The sequence below is a fragment of the Zalophus californianus genome, chromosome 1 (assembly GCF_009762305.2).
Source record: "Zalophus californianus isolate mZalCal1 chromosome 1, mZalCal1.pri.v2, whole genome shotgun sequence".
NCBI classification, from domain to species: domain Eukaryota; kingdom Metazoa; phylum Chordata; class Mammalia; order Carnivora; family Otariidae; genus Zalophus; species Zalophus californianus.
Window position 1 is genome coordinate 151,256,221 of NC_045595.1, and position 21,495 is coordinate 151,277,715.

The window sequence follows — 21,495 nt, forward strand, 5'->3', positions numbered from 1 at the left end:
AAGTAGAAGTAGAACCTTCTCCTGCAGTGTCAGGAGCCCACACAGAGAGGCTGGCATGCCAGGAAAGGGAGCCGATTATAAATAGCATAAAAAGCAGCATCAGTCAAAACTCACTGATGTGCCTGAACAAAATGTTAAAGGAAACAAACAGCTTCTGAAATAAGAAGCAATGATCTTTTTTTTTTAATTTAAAGTGCTAAGGAATGAAAACTATATCTCTATCTATATCAAACACACACACAACCACACCCACACTACATACATACATACATACATACATACATACACAGAACCCAACTGAGACCCTTGAGGAAGTAATGGGTAATTATTAATTTTAAAATAACAAATTACAAGTAGTCGGAGCCACACAGAAGGAACAGCCATCCTTCTTCTGTGTGATCGATGCTATTTATTTAGAAAGCCTATGGTTTCCCCTTCTAAAATAATTTTCCTATTACATGTATTTTTTTTCCCAGCTTCGATGGAAACCATTTGAGATCCCAAAAGCATCTCAGAAGAAGGTGGACTTCGTGAGCGTAAGTCAATACCAATACTTCTCTCTGCTCTGCTTTCTTCCCTGGTGAGCGATCCAGCCATTTGCAGGCTGAATGCCAGGCGGCAGCAGACTTAGAGGCACGCAGCAGAGACAGCACTGCCGGCCCCTGCTTCCAGGGCTGGCCAAGGGATGTCTTACTTACAGGCACCAAATGGCCGCTGACACCAAAGGGCACTGGTGAGCTATTTACAATATCTCTGAATGACCAATGGAAACTGAGCATTTACCTGACTCAGGTTCTTTGTTTTGGGTTACAACAGGGGTTCTTAGCTTTTTTCCCCCATGGACTCCTTTTTTTTTTTTTTTTGTTAGCTACCATACAGTGCAATATTGGTTTCTGGAGTAGAGTTCGGTGATTCATCGATTACATACAACACCCAGTGCTCATGACAAGTGCCCTCCTTAATCCCCATCACCCACCTAGCCCATTCCCCACCCACCTCCCTCCATCAACCCTCAGTTTGTTCCCTACAGTTAAGAGTCATTTATAGCTTGTTTCCCTCTCCGTGGACTCCTTTAGTAGTCTGGTAAAGCTTGTGCTTTTAAATGCATAAAATAAATTACATAAAATTACAGAGAAGTTGATCATATTGAAATACAATGATAAAAATATTAAAATAACAAATTTGCTTTTATAGTAAGTAACATATATGCTTCCTTATAAATGCACTAAATCACAAGATCTATGGAAAGATCTAACAGCTATAGTTGTTAGAAGTATGAGCATAAACGATGTTCTGGAATAGTTGTAATGACTGTAATGCTATCTAAGAATATCCATGATTTCTATCAGTGACCAGGGTACAGGTACTTTTAATACTTCTATAGTTTGTTGCTTACATTCATATTAATCGAAGGAAATGATACATTTCAGAGATTATTTGAAAATAAATATATAATTTCGTCCCCATCCAAGTTCATGAACTTTCTGAAATGGACCTAGAATAGCATCAACTCAGGGTGACAACTCTAGTTAATGCAATGCTGATCAGAAGTTCTGCTTGGTATAGTTAACAGGTGTTGGGAGTATTAGAACACTTGTGCTCAGAGCAAACCACATGTAGGGGAAAGGGAAGGGAACTTTAAGGCAGAGGGGCTCAAAGAAGGCAGTGGAAGGTTTTGCAGACCAACGTCAGCCCATGGCTTACTTAGGGAGAGTCCAGGTGCCCAGCCATGGGCCAACTTGTTTGGATCATGCAGAATTCCTTAGCTATATTAAGTGCTCCAAACTCTGTGTAAGTTCATCTAAATAGACTCCAAACTGACAAACTGAATTAAAATACAAAAAGAAATCCCCCCACTCTGGGTGAATTATGGATATCTGAAGGAGCAGAGCTCCCTCCTTTCCATCTGCAGGTTTGGGGCTGAAGAATTTTGAGAAGACCCATGTGTTAAGGCTTCTTGGACTGTGGATTATCAGCAGAGAGGATTACAGTTGGTCAGAATGCTTCCACTTCCCTGTTGTGGAAAACTTAGGGCTGATCCGACGTATAAGCTCAAGGCTGCCTACCTGGTGAGGTGCATTTGAGAGGCATTAATTGGTCCCTAATGTGGCAAGCTTCCTCCCTAGGCCTCCTAGGTATCTGGTTTCACCTCTGAAAGAAATTCTCCCCCAGGCTGATCTTAAGCACCAAACTGATAAAATGCCGAGTAAGGTCATTTTAGCCATTGAGACAATCCAGATCTAGGGCCGTGGCTGGCAACTAGGGTGAGCCACCACCTACCAAACATAAAACCCATAAATCTTGAGTTCCCCAGAAGCAGGCTGGACCCCGAATGTCCCACTCGTCCCATGGAGCAGACCCTATAGAACCTTGCCTCCTGGCTCTCAGGGACCAGGAGGAGGGCTGGCCTCTCAGACAAGACTTGCATACACCCTTCCTTCTCCTGCTGTTCCTTCCAGGGCCTGCATACCTTGTGTGGAGCTGGAGACATAAAGTCTAACAATGGACTTGCCATCCATATTTTTCTCTGTAACACCTCCATGGGGAACAGGTAAGAGGCTCAGTGCTTGGGCAGAACATCCCTATTCCCCAAGAGCTGTTGGCCAGAGAGTGAAAGCCAGGTTGTTGTTTTGTTATTGTTTTTTTCCTCCCAGAGCAACATTGATATACATTTATTAATAAGTGAGCATTTCAATCTTGACTGATCCCTGTAACATAAATAAGAATTTCACATAACAATGCAAATAGAAAAGAGACAATGGGCATTGGGAAGCTAGAATAGTCCAAGAGGTATTTTGACTTTAACCAGGTTTGGGTCAGAGTATCTCTAATTTCTTAAAGTTCCCCAGGGTTGTTCTTGAGTCCAAAGTCATACTGCATGAGCAGCCATTAAAGGCCACCAGTTGGTGGCAGGTCGAGCTGACAGATTTTGGATTTAGCTATTAACTGTGTAAGCTTAACATTCCTCGGTAGAGGAGCTTACATATTGGATTTTTTTTTAATCAGAAAAAATATGTAAATGGCATTCTGCCTCTTCTTGGAGAAGCAGAATCTCAGACCCATTTTGCACACTACCTCTGGAACCAGACTGTTACATCCAAAGCCCCATTCCATTCCTCCTGGCTGAGTAATCTGAGCAAGTCATTTAACTTCTCTGAGCCATGACAAGGCACTGAAGATGTCTCTTTGGGTCCAACGTCATATCATACCACCTCCTCTCTTTTCCCCTGAGCCACACTAGCCTTCACTCAGTTCTTTCAGCCTGCCTCAGAGCATTTGCATGTGCTGTTCTTTCTGCCTGAAATGTTCTTCCCACTCCCCAAACTCTTGCCTAGATAATTCCTTCAGATCTCAGCTCAAATGTTCCTTCTTCAGGGAAGCCTTTGCTGACTCCTCACATTAGATCAGGTTCATTATTCCTTCATTCCCCTGAACTTGACTTTCTACAATGATACAGTTCCGTAATTATTTGATTGCCATCTGACTTCCTACTAGGCTCTAAGCTGCATGAGGGCAGAGATTGGGTCATTTTCCTCACCAGTTTATATCCAGCACTGAACCTGGCACATGGTGGGTGGTAAACAACATGTGGAGTGAATTAATTTGTCTGGACAATGTTAAAACTGAAAATCACAGGAATTATTCTTTATGTTTCAGATGTTTTTACAATTCAGATGGGGACTTCTTGATTGGTAAGTTCTGAAGATTTCACTGTGAGTTGATCCCCAGTCACAAGCTGCTTTTCAATTTTATACGTATTATTTTCCTTTATCCTTCAATCTGTCTTATGTAGAGCAATCTACAGACTGAGGTCTAGAGGCCATTGGTGGTCTGAAAAAGATTCCTGGTATACCTCAAAGCCCCTGGTCTATTTCCTGGTCTCTCTGTCTTTGCCCATCTCTGCTGGGCCTTTCTAATATGGGAGATCTGGAAAGCTGAAAAGAAATAAAGAGTAATACCAACATGTGATTAACTTATTAACATAATTCTATTTGCCTTCAAACCTGCCCAAGAAAAGACTACCTGTCATTGATATCTGCCATTGAGATAGAAATTTTCATGATGGTATCTAAAACAGAATGTCTCTTAGAGATTTCTCTGGTCTACCCACTCTATTTGATGGTTTCAATATTGATATTTTGTAGCCACCATTTTGGTGTAGACATTAGATATGCAAATGCCAGACTAGCTGGAACTATCAGAAGTGAGTGGTTTTCCATCTGATTTCTGTTGCCCTTTTTGGTCAATCCACAGAACTGGGCATATACAAGCTCTCTACCTCGCAAACAAAAAAAAGCAGAATCGATTTTTTCATTCACTTTCTTCCAGGTAGTAAAATTGTTAACCTAACTTGTCAGAATATTCATTTACGTCCATGAGACTCAATAAAGCCCTTTCTTTTGGAATGAAAAATCAAATGCAGCCTTTGAGCCTTTTACTCTTCATGAAGTGGTCCTCATGTGAAAAGAGTTGTTTGTTCACTACTGCCCTGTCTTTTTTGTTAGTTCCCCAGAAAGGGAAACTTCACATTTACACTGAGTTTGGCAGGATGCTTGTGCAGCCCAATGAAATCTGCGTCATTCAGGTTGGTGATGTGTCCCCTTCTTCCCCTGCCGCTCCCTAATTTGGGAGCAATCAGATGTTGCAGCTGCTGTCATTTCCAACTTTAAAATTTCTTGGTGGATCATGCCTGAGAAGGGGAGGGAGTTTTAGTCATGCAGGAGGCTCCCTGTGCTGAAGGGGAAGTAGGTTTGGGAGCCTGATTTGTTTTAAAATATGACGCAATCACAAAGCAAAGAGCATTATCAATTTGCTTTCCTAAATACTCCTACACACTTTGGATAAGGCTCTGTTTCCATGGATTGGTGTGGGGACTGGGGTGCAGTGAAGACTAATTTCTTGAAAATTCGGCTGTATCTCTGAACCCAATGAGAGATTAGAGTAGAATTGGTTTGGGTCACAGATGTGATTAGGAGTTAAATTTTTCATTTTAACTCATCTTTGAGCTGGTCACCTCTCAAACATACTCAGCAGACTATAGCTTTATTTTTGCATCTGGGGCTAGCTGTGGCTCTGGGGCAGCTTCTTTATAGCTACAGGTATGATTTGGGAGTGCACACCACTGTCTGCTTCCCGTTCCAGAGAGGAATGCGGTTCAGCATTGATGTCTTCGAGGAGACAAGGGGCTACGTCCTGGAGGTCTACGGTGTCCACTTTGAGTTGCCTGACCTGGGACCAATTGGTAAATCTTCACTACAAGCTTTTAATTTCCCTTGAGATATAGGACGGATAATTGCATGAGCGTTAAACATCCTTCTCCCCTCATGATCTCACTCACATTTCAACTTTCCTCTCTAGACAACTTCTCTAGATCAAATGTAGTTGGGAATTTCAGAAGCCTATTAGAACTCTCTAAACAACCCCAGACATTTTTTTTTTCAGACCTCTAGGTTCAGAGGTTCTGACCCAACTGATGAAATGAAATCATTAATTAGCTCATCAGTGTATCAATCCATCAGCTAGTCTTGGCTCTGTGTTGTGCTGAGGGTATTATGGAATCTCATTAAGGGTAACACAGGCCTCTTCCCATAAAATACATACATAAAAGTAAACAACTGAAGCCAACCCATTATAAATTTCTCTCTAGAATAGTATATAGATGATTGGAGAGCAGACAGTATGTAATAGATTTCTGGTTATACAGTGTACACCCTAAAGGATGTAGAAGTTTGGGTTACTTAGGGGCCAAGTCACCAGGAATAGCTTTACAGAACAGATGAGATTTGACTAATTCTTGATGAAAAGCTGAGGACAAATAAAAAGGAAAGGGAACCGCTTAAGCAAAACCATACATGTGGGAATGAACTTTGTGAATAGGAGGGAGATCATTTTCTCAAGTCAATAAGTTGTGTGTAGACAATAAAGCAGGGGAAAGCCATAAAAACGGCAGGGGCTGTACTCCTATGGAAAGGGGACTTGGACTGAAAAATGCATGGTCTACAAACCTCACATTCCAACTCAGCACATTCCACAAAATGTACACAGTTAACTGGGGCCATGAAGGAGCTAGAAACCTCCTCCATGAGGCAAGACGAAAACTTTCAAAAGTGAATCAAGGTCCCCCCCACCCCCGATTCTTCTGGCAAACTGGAGGCAGGAGATGCAGGAGAGAAGTGAAGGTGGTAGGAGGAGTTGTTCTCAAAACATCTCTTGGAATGAAAGGAGGGGTTGGGAAAATTGGCCCTTGGTGTCATCTTTGACATGTTTGCTAAAGGTGGTGGCCACACCTCCCAGTTCTTCTTTTCCTTGTCAACAGCTTTTTGAGAGCCAAACAGGACAGGCCAGCATGTGCCTTCTGGTCACTCCCCTGGAGAGATCCAAATAGTCAGAGGAAGGTGGGAGGCAGCAGAGAGGCAGCTGGAGCCATGGCGGGCCGTCTGTCGTCCTGCTCACCACCCGTTCTTCCCACTTCAGTCTGGCTTCCTGCTGCTCTACAGTCAGCATAGCCTCCAGGTTCCGTGGAACACGTACCCTCTGGAAAATATATATAATTTACTAACCAGCTGCTGGGGGCTTATATTTTTTAACCCCAGGAGCCAGAAATGATAAAACACTCCCCAGGTCTCTCCTCTCAGAGTTAAATTATGTTTTTGCACTTATACTTTTTATTTTTGGTCTTTTGATTTATTTTCTTTCTCTGGAGGGAACACTCACTCCTAAGCAAAGGTAAGCAGGCAAGTCCTGAGTATTTTTTCCTGAGTGGCAGACAGATCTGTCGGGCTAGAGAGCAGTTTTGCAGACTTGGATGGATTCCGACTTCTGTCTGAGAAGCAGAGGCATGCCTGGGGGCAACAGTATGTAACCCTTCCTTTCTGAGATCAAGGACTATAGATGAGTTCTAGAACCATCACGGTTTTCTTGGGGAAAAGTTCTAGTATTCTACCAGACCTTCCCTTGGCCTCTTTTCTAGTCTCATCCTCTCCCCTCAACTGCAGTGATGCAATAGTGCATGTAATATGGTCAATAAACCATATTTACTCTACAACTTTAGGAGGTGATGCTGGTGATGATGATGATGATTTTCATGATTCTTTTTCCTAATCAAATTCCTTGGGTCCTCCTAAAAGGGTACCAGACTGGGATTCCAATGAGCCTCTGGACAATGAAAACAAATTGTGGAATGGCTCTTGACATGGCCCTTTCTCTTTGTGCAACTGTGGGCATCTTTCCAGTGTGATTTCAGAAGTATCTAAAAGACTTTTGGGTCGCTGTGTTCTAGGAGCCAATGGCTTGGCCAATCCTCGAGACTTTTTGATACCCGTTGCCTGGTATGAAGATCGCCAAGTGCCAGGTGGCTACACTGTGATTAATAAATACCAGGGCAAGCTATTTGCTGCCAAACAGGTAAAGTAAGAGGGTCGATGGACAGGAATGGAATAAATAGTTATTAAGCACCTACTGATTGCTAAGGCCAGTGTTAAGTACTTTACATATCCTTTCATTTTTACCATACCACTAAGATATTACAAATAAAGTACTGTTTGCCTCATTTGTAGTCACAAAAAGGTAGTGACAAGTAATTTACCAAATGTCATAGTAAATGGCAGAACTAGCATTAGACCCTTTATCTGTTTGACTCCAAAGGTCATGCTCTTTCCACTCACCAAGCAATAAAAATCCTGGCAATATGTAGGTCTCTATAAATGGTATGTAAAATATACTATACAGGCAGGTAATATGTTATGAAAAGGGAAATGAGTAAACAAGCAGATCATCTAAGATTTTTATTACCAATGGCCACCATATTTCAAATAGAAGCTATGACTGATACAAAAAAAGTAGAACTCAGTTAATTAGCTTGACTTAGTTTATACCACCAGCCTTGTAAACTCAGGAGATAAACAAAGGCATAGATAATAATAATAAATAATAATGTAATATGTGATCTATAATATATTAGCATATATTATATTATTGCTCAATGTACTGAATATATATTAGCAGAATGTAATTATATAACCAAAGTAATCCAAAGATTTCTTTTGTTTACCTTTATTTATTACAATTATTTTTGCCCATTTGACATATAGCTTATATTTTTCAAGCCATATTATTTTCCTTGGACAGCATCCAAGGTAGATGGTATGCTAACCAGCAGAGGCCAACTAGTTTGGCACTTAAAATTAACCCCTGAGAGTTAATTGCCAGCCTCACTGACATATTGTCACCTTCATATTGTCTGGTTCAGGATTTCTCAAAATGTGGTTTAGAGACCATTTGCACCAGAAATCCTAAGGGAAGCTTGTTTAAAATGCAGATCCTTCGATGTTATTCCAGCCTGGCAAAGATGATAACTTCTGGGCATGGGGTGTGGAAACCTACATTCATTTTAAGCATGCTCCCCATATTATTTTTGACATACATTTGATAGAGAACCACTATTCTAGAGGTAGCCAGCAGCTCTGTGGGTTTCCACTTTCTAAGTGGACTCTGTGCTGGTTATTCTCTGTGTGAGTGCCCACACTGATCCATTATCCCTTCTCTGCCATGATCTGTGTCCTGGGAAATCACCTGTATGGGCTCCCTAGCCAGCTGGTTTTGGGTTGGGTTCAACCAATGGGAGGTACGCACAGGAAGTTGGAAGGCAGGAGGAAAGACAAGTTGAGGGTTTTTTCTCCTGTTTCTTCCCTATTTGGGACTGCATCCCTCCATGAGCTCAGTTCCTGCTGGGTACCCCCAGTGGCATCCTGGAGCCAGTTCATACTGGCATGCGAGAACTGATAGACACATTCTTCCCAACTTTGTGTTCAGTAACATTACATTAGTAGCTCAAAAGTGATCAGGGTGGAATATTTATACCCACAAAATTAACAAATGCTATAAAACAGAGCATTTTTCCCCAGAGAGATAGTTGCTAGTTGTTAAATATTTACCAACATACAATTGAGCAGCCCCTTCTTCATGGTTCTAGCTCTTGCTGGAATCCTATAACAACAGTGTCTTCCCATATCCCACAGGCTTAGGAATGGCAATGGCTTCCCACTGTTGCTAGGCTCAGAAACCTCAGCATCTCTGGTCAGTTCACCTAACCCTAATCACACCTCTGTGAGTGTTCCCTTCTGTAAAGTCTTTAGAATATTCTGAGTTAGATGCTGTTTCCAGAACAGATGCATGGCTACAGTGGGGACTACCTTCCTGTCACAGAGCACCGGTCCTCTTCTACCCCAGAGCAGGCCCAAAGAGCATCACCTCGGGATTGCTCTGAAAACTCAAGTCCTTGGGCCTGGAACTCTTAGGTACCATCTCACCTTCCTGCACTCAGCAACCTAGGAACTGAGTGTACCAGAAGCTCCTCTAGGCAGCAGTTACCTGGAAAGCCGTCCCAGCAAGTGCCTGCCCTCTGCACCAGGAACCCCAGCCCAGATGGTCTGAGAGTTGCTGACATCTACAGATTCTCACAACTGTGTTGAAAATTGTTGAAAAGGCACTACCTGGAGAATGTGTTGTGCTTCTGCTGCACTGTGATCAGAGGCAGCTGCAACTTGTGAACTGGAAAAATAGGGTTGGTGGCTTAGCAAGGGACAGTTTGAAGGCACGGGAAGCAACCACAAAATGATTCAGGGTCATACTTCTCCCAAGGGACACCATTACTAAATTATGAGAACAAAATCAAATCAAAAAGAGAGACAGTGATACCAAGTACAAACTGTGGAAACACAGCTACAAAAGCATTAAGCGCTAAGATTACCCTTTCCTGTTTGTTTGTTTGTTTGTTTTTGCGATCAGGACGTCTCCCCATTCAATGTTGTGGCCTGGCACGGGAACTACACCCCCTACAAGTACAACTTGGAGAACTTCATGGTCATTAACTCGGTGGCCTTTGACCATGCAGTAAGTCTGGACCATGGAGGGGCCCTGGGGATAGGGCAGCCCTTAGGTGGGAGGGGTCCATAGTAGGTCCCCGATATTCACAGATTTAACATTTCCGGTGTCACCCTTGGAAGCCCAAGATATAGTCATTCATCATTGCCGTGACAGGAATTTGAATCCCCTGCAGCCAGGCTTTGGGGAACAGAGTAAATAACAAGCTACTGGGGGAGCCAAGCCTGACATGCAACACTCAGCTTTGAACACAGATTAGTTCTCACACCGAGTATCTCAGTAATTCCCATAGATGGCCAAAAACTTAGTTTCTTCTTAGCAAATGTATCCCCCAAAGAAACCAACTGCTAATGTTGGTGATAAAGTGATGAGAAAGAGACAGCTCTGGATTTGGAAAGTTCTCTGTCCTGCTTACGAATGCTGAGTCTGCTCAGTCCGGCTGCCACTCCTAGCTATTTTTAGCCGTGATGGAGCAGACAGCCCTCTTCTAAAGTTCCTCAGAATGTTCAGGGCCTGAATTTAAAACAAAGAAGTTCTAAAGTGTGAATTCGGTGATATTTTTCACTCAATTAGAGGGCCACAAATAGGTCCCTGGTCTACAGGGCAAGCCCCCAAGGCCCCACATTCGTGATAAAGTGCTCCATTCTGAGATCCTGGGGGAAAGTTCATTTTGCAGCCTAGTTCATAATAGATTAACTTAACCCAAAAGCTGAAGGGATAATTAGAGCAGAAGCCAGAGAACCAGAGACAGAAAGATTACTCTGAGTCAGTTCAGCTTATCTCTAGGGGGACAAAACTACCTTTCTGAAGAGCAACAACTCGTAACAAAACCAAAAGGGAAAAGAAAATGAGGCATCAAGCCCAAAACAGCATGAAAAAGGATCCAGAGACACGGATAGAGCTTTATTTGAGCCTCACTACCTTTTCTTTAACAGTTTCAGATCATTTCTCAAGACAGAGGAAGAAGTGTAAAATCTCACAGCGATAGGGTTGGGGTTCTGGCTTGCCTTTGCTCGGGGCCAATCTTTGTACTGCTGCTACAGTTATTCTTCCAAAATCCAGGTCCGATCATTCTACCGCTGCATTAGAAAATCTGTGCAGCCTCCCCATGGTTTAGGATAGTCTGAGCTCTGAAGCGTGGTATCTGATGCTCTCCACCATCTGGCCCTGGACTCATTTTTCCAGTACCAGTACCAAGTCTTAGCCCCTCTGCCTTCTGCCAGTGCATTCTGGGCTTTAGCTTTCCTGCCTCTTAACAAAATCTCTGTGCATTTTGATGTCCTTCCTGTTTTCTGTGCTTAAAATGCCTTTTCCTTTCTCTCCTTCCTTCCTTCTTTTTCCTTCCCCCCTCCCTCCTTTTTCTTTCTTTCTCCTTTCATTTTTCAAGACCTGTGTCAACCCCCTCTTTGAAGCCTTCCCTGATCCTCTCAGGTAGGTAGGCATCCTCTGTACTCCCTTGGATTTCTATTTACAAAGCTAGATTGCCCTTGGCACCTTGCTGTCGTCAGTTGTTCACACACCTGTTTTATGACTCCTCCAGCACCCCCACACTCCCGTCACTAACAATGCTAAAGGGGCAAGGAATAGTTCTCAACCATCTTTGAATCCCAGACCCTAGCATGGCATGTGAAAGCAAACATGATCAGTGATTTCAATGAAATTGAATCTCAATCTTTCCACTGAAGGATTCTAAAGTTCTTTTAAAATCATAATATTGTGCCCCAGCCTATGCCCTCTACATTACCACCATCCAAACTAATGATATAAGGGTAAGGAAACAAGGGTAAGGAAAGCCAGGAGGATACCATCTGGAATCTCTGTGATGCCCTCAAAGAGAAGCATATCCTACATCTATACCAAGAGTTGGATACTATTTTATTTCTATTTCCACCTCACTCTGAGCATTCCTTCTGCTGAGAACTCCCTGCAGCACATCCCAGCTCTTGTCACCCTGACCTGAGGTTGGGAGGCAGGAATGACTGGTTCTCAGACCCACAGGGTAACACTTGCATGAAATGGGGGCTCAGCAGGGTGAGAGAGCAGCTCCAAATCCTCTTAGCTGGTGTTAATTCATTTTGCTTCAAGCAAGAGGGGAAAGTCAGATGAGTGATTTCTGCCCCTCAACGACAAGCCCAGACTTCTTAGCTTTGGCCTGTGTGGCTTGAATAGAAATTACAGTGTCGGGGCGCCTGGGTGGCTCAGTCCGTTAAACCTCGGACTCTTGATCTCAGATCAGGTCTTGATCTTGGGTTGTGAAGTCAAGCCCCAGGTTGGGCCCCAGGTTGGGCTCCATGATGGGCTCCGCGATAGGCCCCGCGATAGGTATGCAGCCTACTTAAAAAAAAAAAAAAAAAAAAAAACAACCTAGAGTCAACTTGGAAACCCCTTCCAGTGTGGGTGATATGTGTACCATTGTCCAGTCACCTCCCTTCCATCGTGGGCTCGGTGTCTCCTTGTGCTTTCACAGGACCCATCCATCTTCACTGTATTGACAGCCAAGTCTGTCCGCCCCGGAGTGGCTATCGCTGATTTTGTCATCTTCCCGCCTCGATGGGGGGTTGCTGACAAGACCTTCAGGCCTCCTTATTACCACAGTAAGTCTCTATTTTACCAAGCCACATTGGAAGCCAGAGAGACCACAAAGTGTTGAACATTTGCCATTGGGAATACCACTGAGGTGTCCCTGGACACCATACTGTGCTGGCTTTCAGGATCCTGCCTCCAGAGGCCCTAGTGCTGCTCCCCAGACTTGTAGTTGCTGAAACACCATGACTTCCTTGGAGATGGCAGTGATGTGTTGACTCTGAGAAGGAAGTAATGCCTACAGCCCAGTTCCTCTGGCCCTGAGGAGAGGCAGAAAGGCCGATAAAGTGTGAAGCAAGTTTCTTTACATTTCAGTTGCTTCTTTTGGGGGAGAGGGAATGGTGGGATGTTGTTGGTTAGTTTGTTGTTTTGGGAAAGCTCTTTACCTAAGCCTGGTTCAAGAGCCAGTAAAATGTGCCTACTCCAATTATTTTGGTGGGATAAAACAGACTGCAGCCCATACTAGGGAATGGACCCCATTCTGGATGCAGTTTCTATGGAGCATTTGTTGCCTAGAACAGAACTTACTAAATCTATTATTTTTATTTTATTTCTTATTACTAGCAGCTAACAATTATTGACCATTTTCTTTGGCTCTGTTATAAGTTCTTTAAAACTATTAAACCACTTAATCTTCAACACAGTTATAAGAGGGAGGTAGTATCATTATCCCCTTTTTTTCAGAAGGTAAAACTGAGGCATGAGGGATTAAGTAATTTGGAAAGATCGAATAACTTGCTCAAGGCCTCACAACTAGTTAAGTGGTGGAGTCAGGATTTAATTGAAGGCAATCTGATGCCAGAACACACACACACTCACAGCCACTAAGCGATGTGCCTAGCACAGTGCCCGATACACAATAGGCATCTAATAAACATTTATTTAATTAGTAAATGCATCACCAAGAATGAATAAGGTATTTCACGGCTGCACTTAATGAAGTTGGCATTTTTAACCGTCCAATAGCTGGCCATAAATCCAACCTAAAGGTCAATGTGCAATTCCACTTCCTGAAGATTGCATTTTTGTACCTACAGTTCTGGAAAGACTCTGAGGTGCATTTCAGACACCAGATACTTTGTAAATAGAATAAAAACAAACTACCATCTTTTCTGAAGAGTGTTCTCCTGGAAGTTTGTCCCCAAGAGGACCTGCTGTCCAGGAGAGAGAATTGCTTTAGCTTAGCCTGTACCTCACATGCTAGTCCTTGGTAACTCATTATTTCACCTAGTTCTTGTGTTGAGGCTGCTTTATGAACCTGAGGTGGAGGTTCTCACATTTTCATATGTGCCAATGTCACTGGAGGGCTTGTTAAAACACAGATTCTTGGGCCCCACCCTCAGAATTTCTGCTCCAGTAGGTCTAGGGTGGGGCCTGAGAATGGCCTTTGTAGCAAGCTCCCACGCTCTGCTGAAGCTGCTGTTCCAGGAACCACACTTTGAGAACAGTAGGAATCTAAAAATCACTTAGAATGCCTCCTTAAAAAAAAAAGTCTTCCCAGCGCCCACTCTCAGAGAGTATAATTAGTTGGTTCTGAGGTGGAACCTCAGAATCTGCATTTTGAGTTAGCAAGTTGGAGTCTACAGGCCACATATTGAGAGGCGCTGGCCTGCAGCTCGTCTCCCTGCTCAGGGAGAAGGCTAACAGAGCCATCTAACTCAGACAAGTCTGCTACTGTGCGACACCTCTCAAGCCACTTTGGTTTGTAGTTCAGTCGCCTGAAACAAATGACCTTGTGAAATGCCTCTTATAATTTTTTTAAAAGACTCTCAAGTACCTTTGGCCCAGGAGAGATAGATATCAGAAAGGTATGGTTGCCTGAGTTAGTTGGAAAAACCACAGAACCCCAAGTTAAAATTATTTTTTTCCAGAGTTATTAAAACTATTGCTTTAGCGATAATCAAAATCTTTGCTACTTTGATGTAACTTTATAGGAGAAGTGGAGAATTATCTCTGTAGAAACACCGTCTCCAGTCATCTTAATGTACTTGAGTCAAGTGGATTCAGCATTAATCAGAGAGGCAAGGTCTACCCTCCACATGTCCTTTGAAATATAGAAAATGATACAGAAATGTCATCACCAAAGTCATTGCTACCTAAATTCGTATTCAGATCAAAGCTGAATTCTGTATTGCTCTCTTCTTAAAATTAAGCCATGAAGGTGACCCTGAGGACACATCCTAGATTGAGCAGTGTGACAACATATCTCAGTCATGAGCAGAACTGCTTTTAAAATATAGAAACCTTATGCTTACAGTTGCTTCTTTTCCTCTATTTCCGCTTCATGGAGAAACGAGTAGAGCTATGATCTGGGTCTTACTTTTTCTACAGGGGCCTGCAGCAGCATTTTGTTTCCTAGGCAGGATGAATACGGCTGCCTAGTCAATGAGAGAAATATTTTGGCACTTGGTTATACTTCACATGTAAGGAAGAAGCCTGGGGCATCTATCATGCCAAATGTCCAGATTCGCAAGGGTTGCCAATGCCGTAGCTCTCTGCTCTGTTCGTGGTCTGCACTCTTAGCCCTCTCATGGGACAGACTATGAGAGTAAGTTTAGATGGGCTATTTCTTACTCATCTCTATCATAGCATTTAGCACAGTATCCAATTACGTATGTGGATGGATGGATGGATAGGCAGACAGATGGGGTGGCAAGTGGACAGATGGGTAGATGGGTGAATGAATGGAAAGGCACTTAAATTTTCTCAGGTATTGTAGTTCTTTAATTCTTGCCCTAAGTGTGTTGCTGTTCTAGTAAAGAGCTTTATTTCAATAGAAACATATGATTGAAAGAGTAGGAACGTGGTGATTTTTGTCAAATTTTGCTGACTCCAGAAAGCACAACTAAGACCAATGTACTTAACTTAGATTAAAGCAAATTTCCATTTAATAGAGAGAACTTTCTAACACCCAGAGCTTTTCAATAGTATGGTAGGTTGCTTTGTTGAGTAGAGAGCTTCCATTCACAGGAGGCATGCAGGCGGATCCCAGGAATTAATCTGTCAGGAATGATATAGAAATTCTTCTGTATTGAGTAGAAGCAGTGATCCTTTCCAATTTTAAAATTTTAGGATTCTATGAAGAGAATATCAGTGGGAATAGAAAGAAAAGAATGAATCTAAGAAGCATTTTGGAGGGTAGAAAATAAGATGATAGATTCAGATACAGAAGATAATGTTTGTTAAGCTATATAGCATTTATGGACTGGTTTTTATAGCTACTAAGATCTTTTCACACAGATTATCATTTGATAATAGACTCCAAGTCCAGGGTTCTTTCCATTACATGACTCTTCCATCAACACATTCACACACACACACACACACACACTCACACACACACACACACACACCCCATCTCAGTTTTCTGGATTGGGAACCAGAAATATGGTGATACCATGTACTACTGTGGGGCTATTTGGGGGAGGAGCAGATCAGATCTGGGAAAGAAGATGATTTTAATAGAGGACTTATAAGCCTGGATGATAGAGCACATCTACTCTTTATTATAACTTTCATTTTAATTATTATTAAAATTCTTGTCTGGGCCATGATTTTGTTTTGGGCCCCAACATTATTTCTTTCAGACAGTGGAGTTTAAGACCTCTAATAATCCACATGTCCATCAAGTAGAGCTTTGCCTACCAAGAGTTTCACACTAATGAATATTTTGTGGGGTTTTTTTCCCCCCTATCTATCTGTATTCATTAGTAATCCTAAAAAATTTATCAGATTCTCCTATCTTCTTCGCATTCCACAGAAATAATGCTTGAGAGGTCTTGGTACTTTACAGGTCTTGCCTTGGATAATAAAACTAATACTCTTTCAACCTTCCCAGGGAACTGCATGAGTGAATTCATGGGACTTATCAAAGGTTATTATGAGGCAAAGCAAGGTGGCTTCCTGCCAGGGGGAGGCAGCCTGCACAGCTCAATGACCCCTCATGGGCCTGATGCCGACTGCTTTGAGAAGGCCAGCAAAGCCAAGCTGGCACCTGAGAGGATTGCTGATGGCACTATGGTAAGTAAATCAAATGCCAGGCTCTGGCAGCCTCTGGGCTTCCCAACCTTCTCGAGAGGAATGGCTATTTTTTTTATTTCTTCAAAGACACAGATGAGTCAGGAGAGGAGAGTGTGTGTCTGTGTGTGTATTTATTTCCATGTGTGTAGGGACACACCCCTATGTGTATACCAGACTCCTGATGTGGTGGGGTAGAAAGAGCTTTTTTTTTTTTTTAAAGATTTTATTTATTTATTTGACAGAGAGAGACAGTGAGAGCAGGAACACAAGCAGGGGGAGTCGGAGAGGGAGAAGCAGGCTTCCCGCTGAGCAGGGAGCCCAATATGGGACTCCATCCCAGGACCCTGGGATCACGACCTGAGCCAAAGGCAGACGCTTAACGACTGAGCCACCCAGGCGCCCTAGAAAGAGCTTTGGACTTGAGTCAGACCTGAGATCAAATCCTAGCTCTTAGTTCCTGCATGACCTTGAACAAGTCACTTAACTTCTCTGAGCTTCGCTGTCCCCATCTGTAGAATGGGTGTGGTAGCCACCCTAGTAGGTGGCTATATTCAACCTTATAGACTGTCCAGCACTGTTCAAATACAAGGGAATATTGTTAATACTATCTGTATGCAGCCCAGAGTATATATGCTATGTCTCAGAATCATCTGCTTTTTGAGGTAATCCTCCAGGGCCACAGCACCCAGAGATGCAGGATGTCACCTTCAGTGGAGTTCTCAAGCCAAGGAGGATCAGGAAGCCTTTGCCTCACTATAGTCAGGGCTTGTGAGCAGCAGTTCTCAGCTGTTTTCTCATTTTCTTTTGCTCTCTTTTGGCATGGGATGAAATTGATGGGATTGAAAACCTGTTTTGTATTCTTCCTGTATCAGGCTATACACATTGAGGCTGAACACAATTGCAGTTGGCTGCGGTACTTGATTTTTATTTTATTTTTGCATTCTTGGAGGTGGAGTTTATGGACCACAAGGAGTAATTTTGTGCTAAATCATATGCAAATTTGCTTTACATTTTTCAACAAATGCCTTCAATGCTACTTGACTTTAAAATCAATAGCACAGAACTGCCTGACTCCATGCCCAGCTTGCAAACAGACAGCATTACCTGTCTCTCCATCCAATGCAGTTTGTTTTCAGTCCCAACTCCAGGACCAGAGTTGATGGAGCTGATCTGCAGGGGGAGGGTACAGAGTCCCATCTGCTTGACCTTGACTCTCTTTCCCTTTCCAAGGGCCTTTGCAGAATTTCTGTGGAGACCTACATCTCTGTGAGATGTGGCTTGACAGTCTCAATTAGGCTATTGCCTCCAAAGGCTCTCTGAGGTACATGGGCTGTTTATATGAGGAGCAAGACTTTGGGAAATGCCTAGGGCCTAGAGCACTAGGGCAGAAAGAGCTCCCCTATGTAAGGGATTAAGGGCAGGGGATGCCCTGGGTAGCCAGAGAGCCCAGACTACCTGGCAGGGCAGTGTCTGGCACTTTACCTAGACCTAACTCTGGGTCTCCATCACCATTTCCCATTATATAATTTGGACCCAGACCCAGCTATACACCTTATCCTTATTCCAGTTTGGGATAAACAAACTTTGTACAATACTATCTTCACGGCTTAGCTGGAATGGGGTTTTGTCACTCCAGTCAGACAGCAAGGCTCTGAAGAAGGAGTCCTCCAAGCCACAACAACAAGAACAGCCATAGTAATAACCCTTATATCTGAATAGTGCTTTATAATGTGCACAGCACTTCCACAGGATCTCCTCTGGTCCTCACATCAAACCTGTTATGGGAAGTCAGGCAAAGACAATCATCTCCATTGTTCTAGGCATAAAGAAGCTAACGTATATTAGACACCAAATATTAACATGGGTTCTCAGGGCTGTGACACAGGAGAACTTTAACTTCCTTTTGCCAATCTATATGTTTAAAATTTCCAGTAATGTGAACACATACGGATTGTAGGGTTTTATTCCTTTTATTTTATTTTATATTTTATTTTATTTTATTTTATTTTATTTTTAAAAGCCACAGCAATTGGTGAAGCTGGAATGTTTAAGCTGCACCAAGCACTTGCATATTCTTTCTGTTGGAGACAGAAACCTCCTGAGCACAGCGGGACAGCCACCATTCAGAGTCTTCTGGGATAGGGTTTTTAAAAGTGCTATGGCCTTTTCTGCTTCCTCCTTCCCTCCTCTTCCTCCTCCTCCTTACTCTTTCTTTTGCTCCTTCACCTTTTTCCAGCCCATCTCTTGATCAAAGTCCCGAAAAAGAAAATTCAAATCCCAGCTCTTCCACTTCTTGCTACCATCACCTAAGACAAGCCATTTCTCAGCTTTGAGCCATAGTTTCCTCCACTACAAAAATGGGGAGTATGGCCTCCCCATGAGGACATAGCCACAGTGAGTGATGGCCCCTAAGAAGATGAATATTCCTAGAACTCTCCTGCTTCTGCCTTTGGATGTAGCAAATTTAGCTCCATAACGATAAGGGCAATGTGAGGCTTACGTGCCCAATTCCATTTTATAGAATGAAACGTGGAGCTCAGAGAAGTTAAGAGCCTTGCACCGAGTCTCACTTGCTTCTACGTGGTGGGGCCAGAGCCAGAACCTGAGGTGTGAGCCTGCTGTCCTCACCGTGTTAGCACACATAACTTCTTATTCAAAGATTCTGCCTACCTACATCTTTTCTCTTGACATCGAATTAGATATGTTTTATTATCCACTTCACTTATTCTTTCTTGTCCCCCTCCTCATCTCCTACAGGCATTTATGTTTGAGTCCTCTCTAAGTATGGCCGTCACCAAGTGGGGGCTCAAGACCTCTAATTGTTTGGATGAGAACTACTATAAGTGCTGGGAACCTCTCAAGAGCCACTTCACCCCCAATTCCAGAAAACCAGCAGGACCTAACTGAGACTGGAGCATTGCTGCCATAATTGAAAATGGATTTGTGTGGTTTTGTTTAGAATCCTGCCCTCTGGCAGTGTGACGGAGGGGTTGGTTAAAGTGAGAACTCATTTTTTTCACAGGCAAGTAACTCAGACATTTGTAGAAATGTATTTGAAAAGTTCTATGTCAGCTTAATTACTCAATAAACACTTGACTGGTGTTCTGTGGAAGTAGCAATTGGTCATAATCAGGTCTTGATGAAGAATACCTATAGTGGCCAGGACTGGGGGTCCATGAAATTAGCTCAAGATCAAGAGCCCTTCACATGACTTTAGCCTGCATGCTTTTATTCTAGGAGTGCGAATCCAGGGTGTTTACCACAGACCACAAGACCAAGCCACAAGGAAGGACCATGAACTGAGGTTGAAGCCAAGGCCAAGGTCCTAGGCATAGGGAATCACAACGGTTCAGCAGAGCTCCAAACATCCAGCATCATCCTAAAATAGATGGGCAGCCAGGCCAGCAGGCCATCTGATCGTGATAGTCATGTAGCAGCCAATATAGATGATTATGGACAAGAAGTCCAGCCACTAAGAGTGAGCATCATTCACTGAGGGGACCAACTGCCCTGATTTCCCTACTGAAAGCCCCACATCTCAGGAAACCCTCAGGCCTGGTCAAACCAGAGTAGTTAGCCCCCCTACTCTTCACTCATTTATCAGTCCATTCGGCAAACATTCAGTGAGTCCTTGCTATGTGCTGTCTACAGAGTGAGACGCTGGGGATGAATGATTGAGAAGGAAGAAGTCATCTCTCCCCTCCCTTATCAAGCTCACAGTCTGGGGAGATCAGGGCCAAAGAAGATTAATGTCCCAGCACAGCACAGAGCCAAGCAAAACTGAGGCAGCACACGGTGCATAAACGCTGTTCCTAACAGCTCCCCTCCCGTGGCCGGCATCCCTCCCAGCCGACTGGGCTGTCCAAGATTTCGGGGGTCAGCTGATTAGGTTCTCTTGGAGAGAGTAGACAGGCAAATCGGAACAGAAAAGAATGGCAAGTGTGTTTTTCACTACTCTAGTTCTGTAGATTTAGCACACACACCCCCACTTTGTTGCCTTAGGAGCAATTTTGATATGTCGCTATCAAGTTTTTATTTAACAACATGTAATGAGAGTCAACTATGTATCAGGGCCTAGGAACTAGGGTTGCCAAATAAAACACAAGATGCCCAGGTAAATTTGAATTTCAGATAAACCCTGAATAATTTAGTACAAGTACGGACACAGAAGCCTGTAGTTTTATTCGCTAAAACTGGCAACCCTGTGTGGGGTATGGTGGTCCAGGAGATAGATACAGTTCTCACCCTTATGGAGGTTACATTCTGAAGAGGGAGACTGATGAAATAAACAAACAAAATAATCACAAATTGTGAAACATGCCAACACAAAACAAACAGGGACTGAGAGGGGAATAGCATATGAGAAGGGGAGATCATTCTTTAGAGAAGAAGATCTTCAATGAAGAAGTGATGGCCAGACCTAAAAGACAAAAGAAGCACGTCATCGGAAGGGTAGGGTTGGGCTGGGATATAGTGTAAAGGAGGAGTATTACAACAAAACAAAACAGCTTTGTAGGTTCAAGGAACTGGAAGAAAACCGAGTGTGTGGAGCCCAGGAGCCAGGAACAGGCCATTGCCATAGTCCTGGCAAAAGCCTGCATTGCCCTGGACTAATGAGGTGGCAGCAGAGACAGAAGTGGGTAAATTCCTGACAGTTTTGGAGTAGACCTGAAAGCCCTTGTTAGTGATCTGTATGCAAGGGGTGAGGGGAGGAGGAGTTGAGGACAGGGCCAAGATGACTGGTAGGCTTCTGGTGGTGGTATTTCATGGTCTCGAACAGGTGGTGACAGAGGCTGGTGTGCCTTCCTAATGTTCCTTAATATAAAGAAAACTTTATTAAAAATGGAACATTGTTAACTAGCAAAGCAGTCAACACCTTTAAACAAATGTTGAAACTGGCCAGTATAACAGGAAATTGCTAGTGGCCCGCCCATCTCCCACCAGCAAGCACCATCCGATGCTGACCAGCCAAATCCAGTTGCCTGCACCACACCCGCAAGCCTGCCCAAG

At 43.3% G+C, this 21,495-nt stretch overlaps 1 protein-coding gene across 1 annotated transcript in view; it reads left to right on the top strand.

Annotated features, from left to right (window-relative positions):
* The window catches only part of HGD (homogentisate 1,2-dioxygenase), a 42,338-nt gene extending 22,752 nt beyond the window's left edge, over positions 1–19,586 (top strand). The window contains exons 6-15 of the mRNA XM_027585758.2: positions 477–536; positions 2,460–2,551; positions 3,658–3,692; positions 4,506–4,585; positions 5,143–5,242; positions 7,280–7,404; positions 9,787–9,891; positions 12,350–12,476; positions 16,304–16,485; positions 19,243–19,586. Coding sequence (XP_027441559.2) covers positions 477–536; positions 2,460–2,551; positions 3,658–3,692; positions 4,506–4,585; positions 5,143–5,242; positions 7,280–7,404; positions 9,787–9,891; positions 12,350–12,476; positions 16,304–16,485; positions 19,243–19,392 — 1,056 coding nt within the window. The 3' untranslated portion in view covers positions 19,393–19,586. The remainder of the gene's footprint in view (positions 1–476; positions 537–2,459; positions 2,552–3,657; positions 3,693–4,505; positions 4,586–5,142; positions 5,243–7,279; positions 7,405–9,786; positions 9,892–12,349; positions 12,477–16,303; positions 16,486–19,242) is intronic.
* The last annotated feature ends 1,909 nt before the right edge of the window (positions 19,587–21,495 follow it).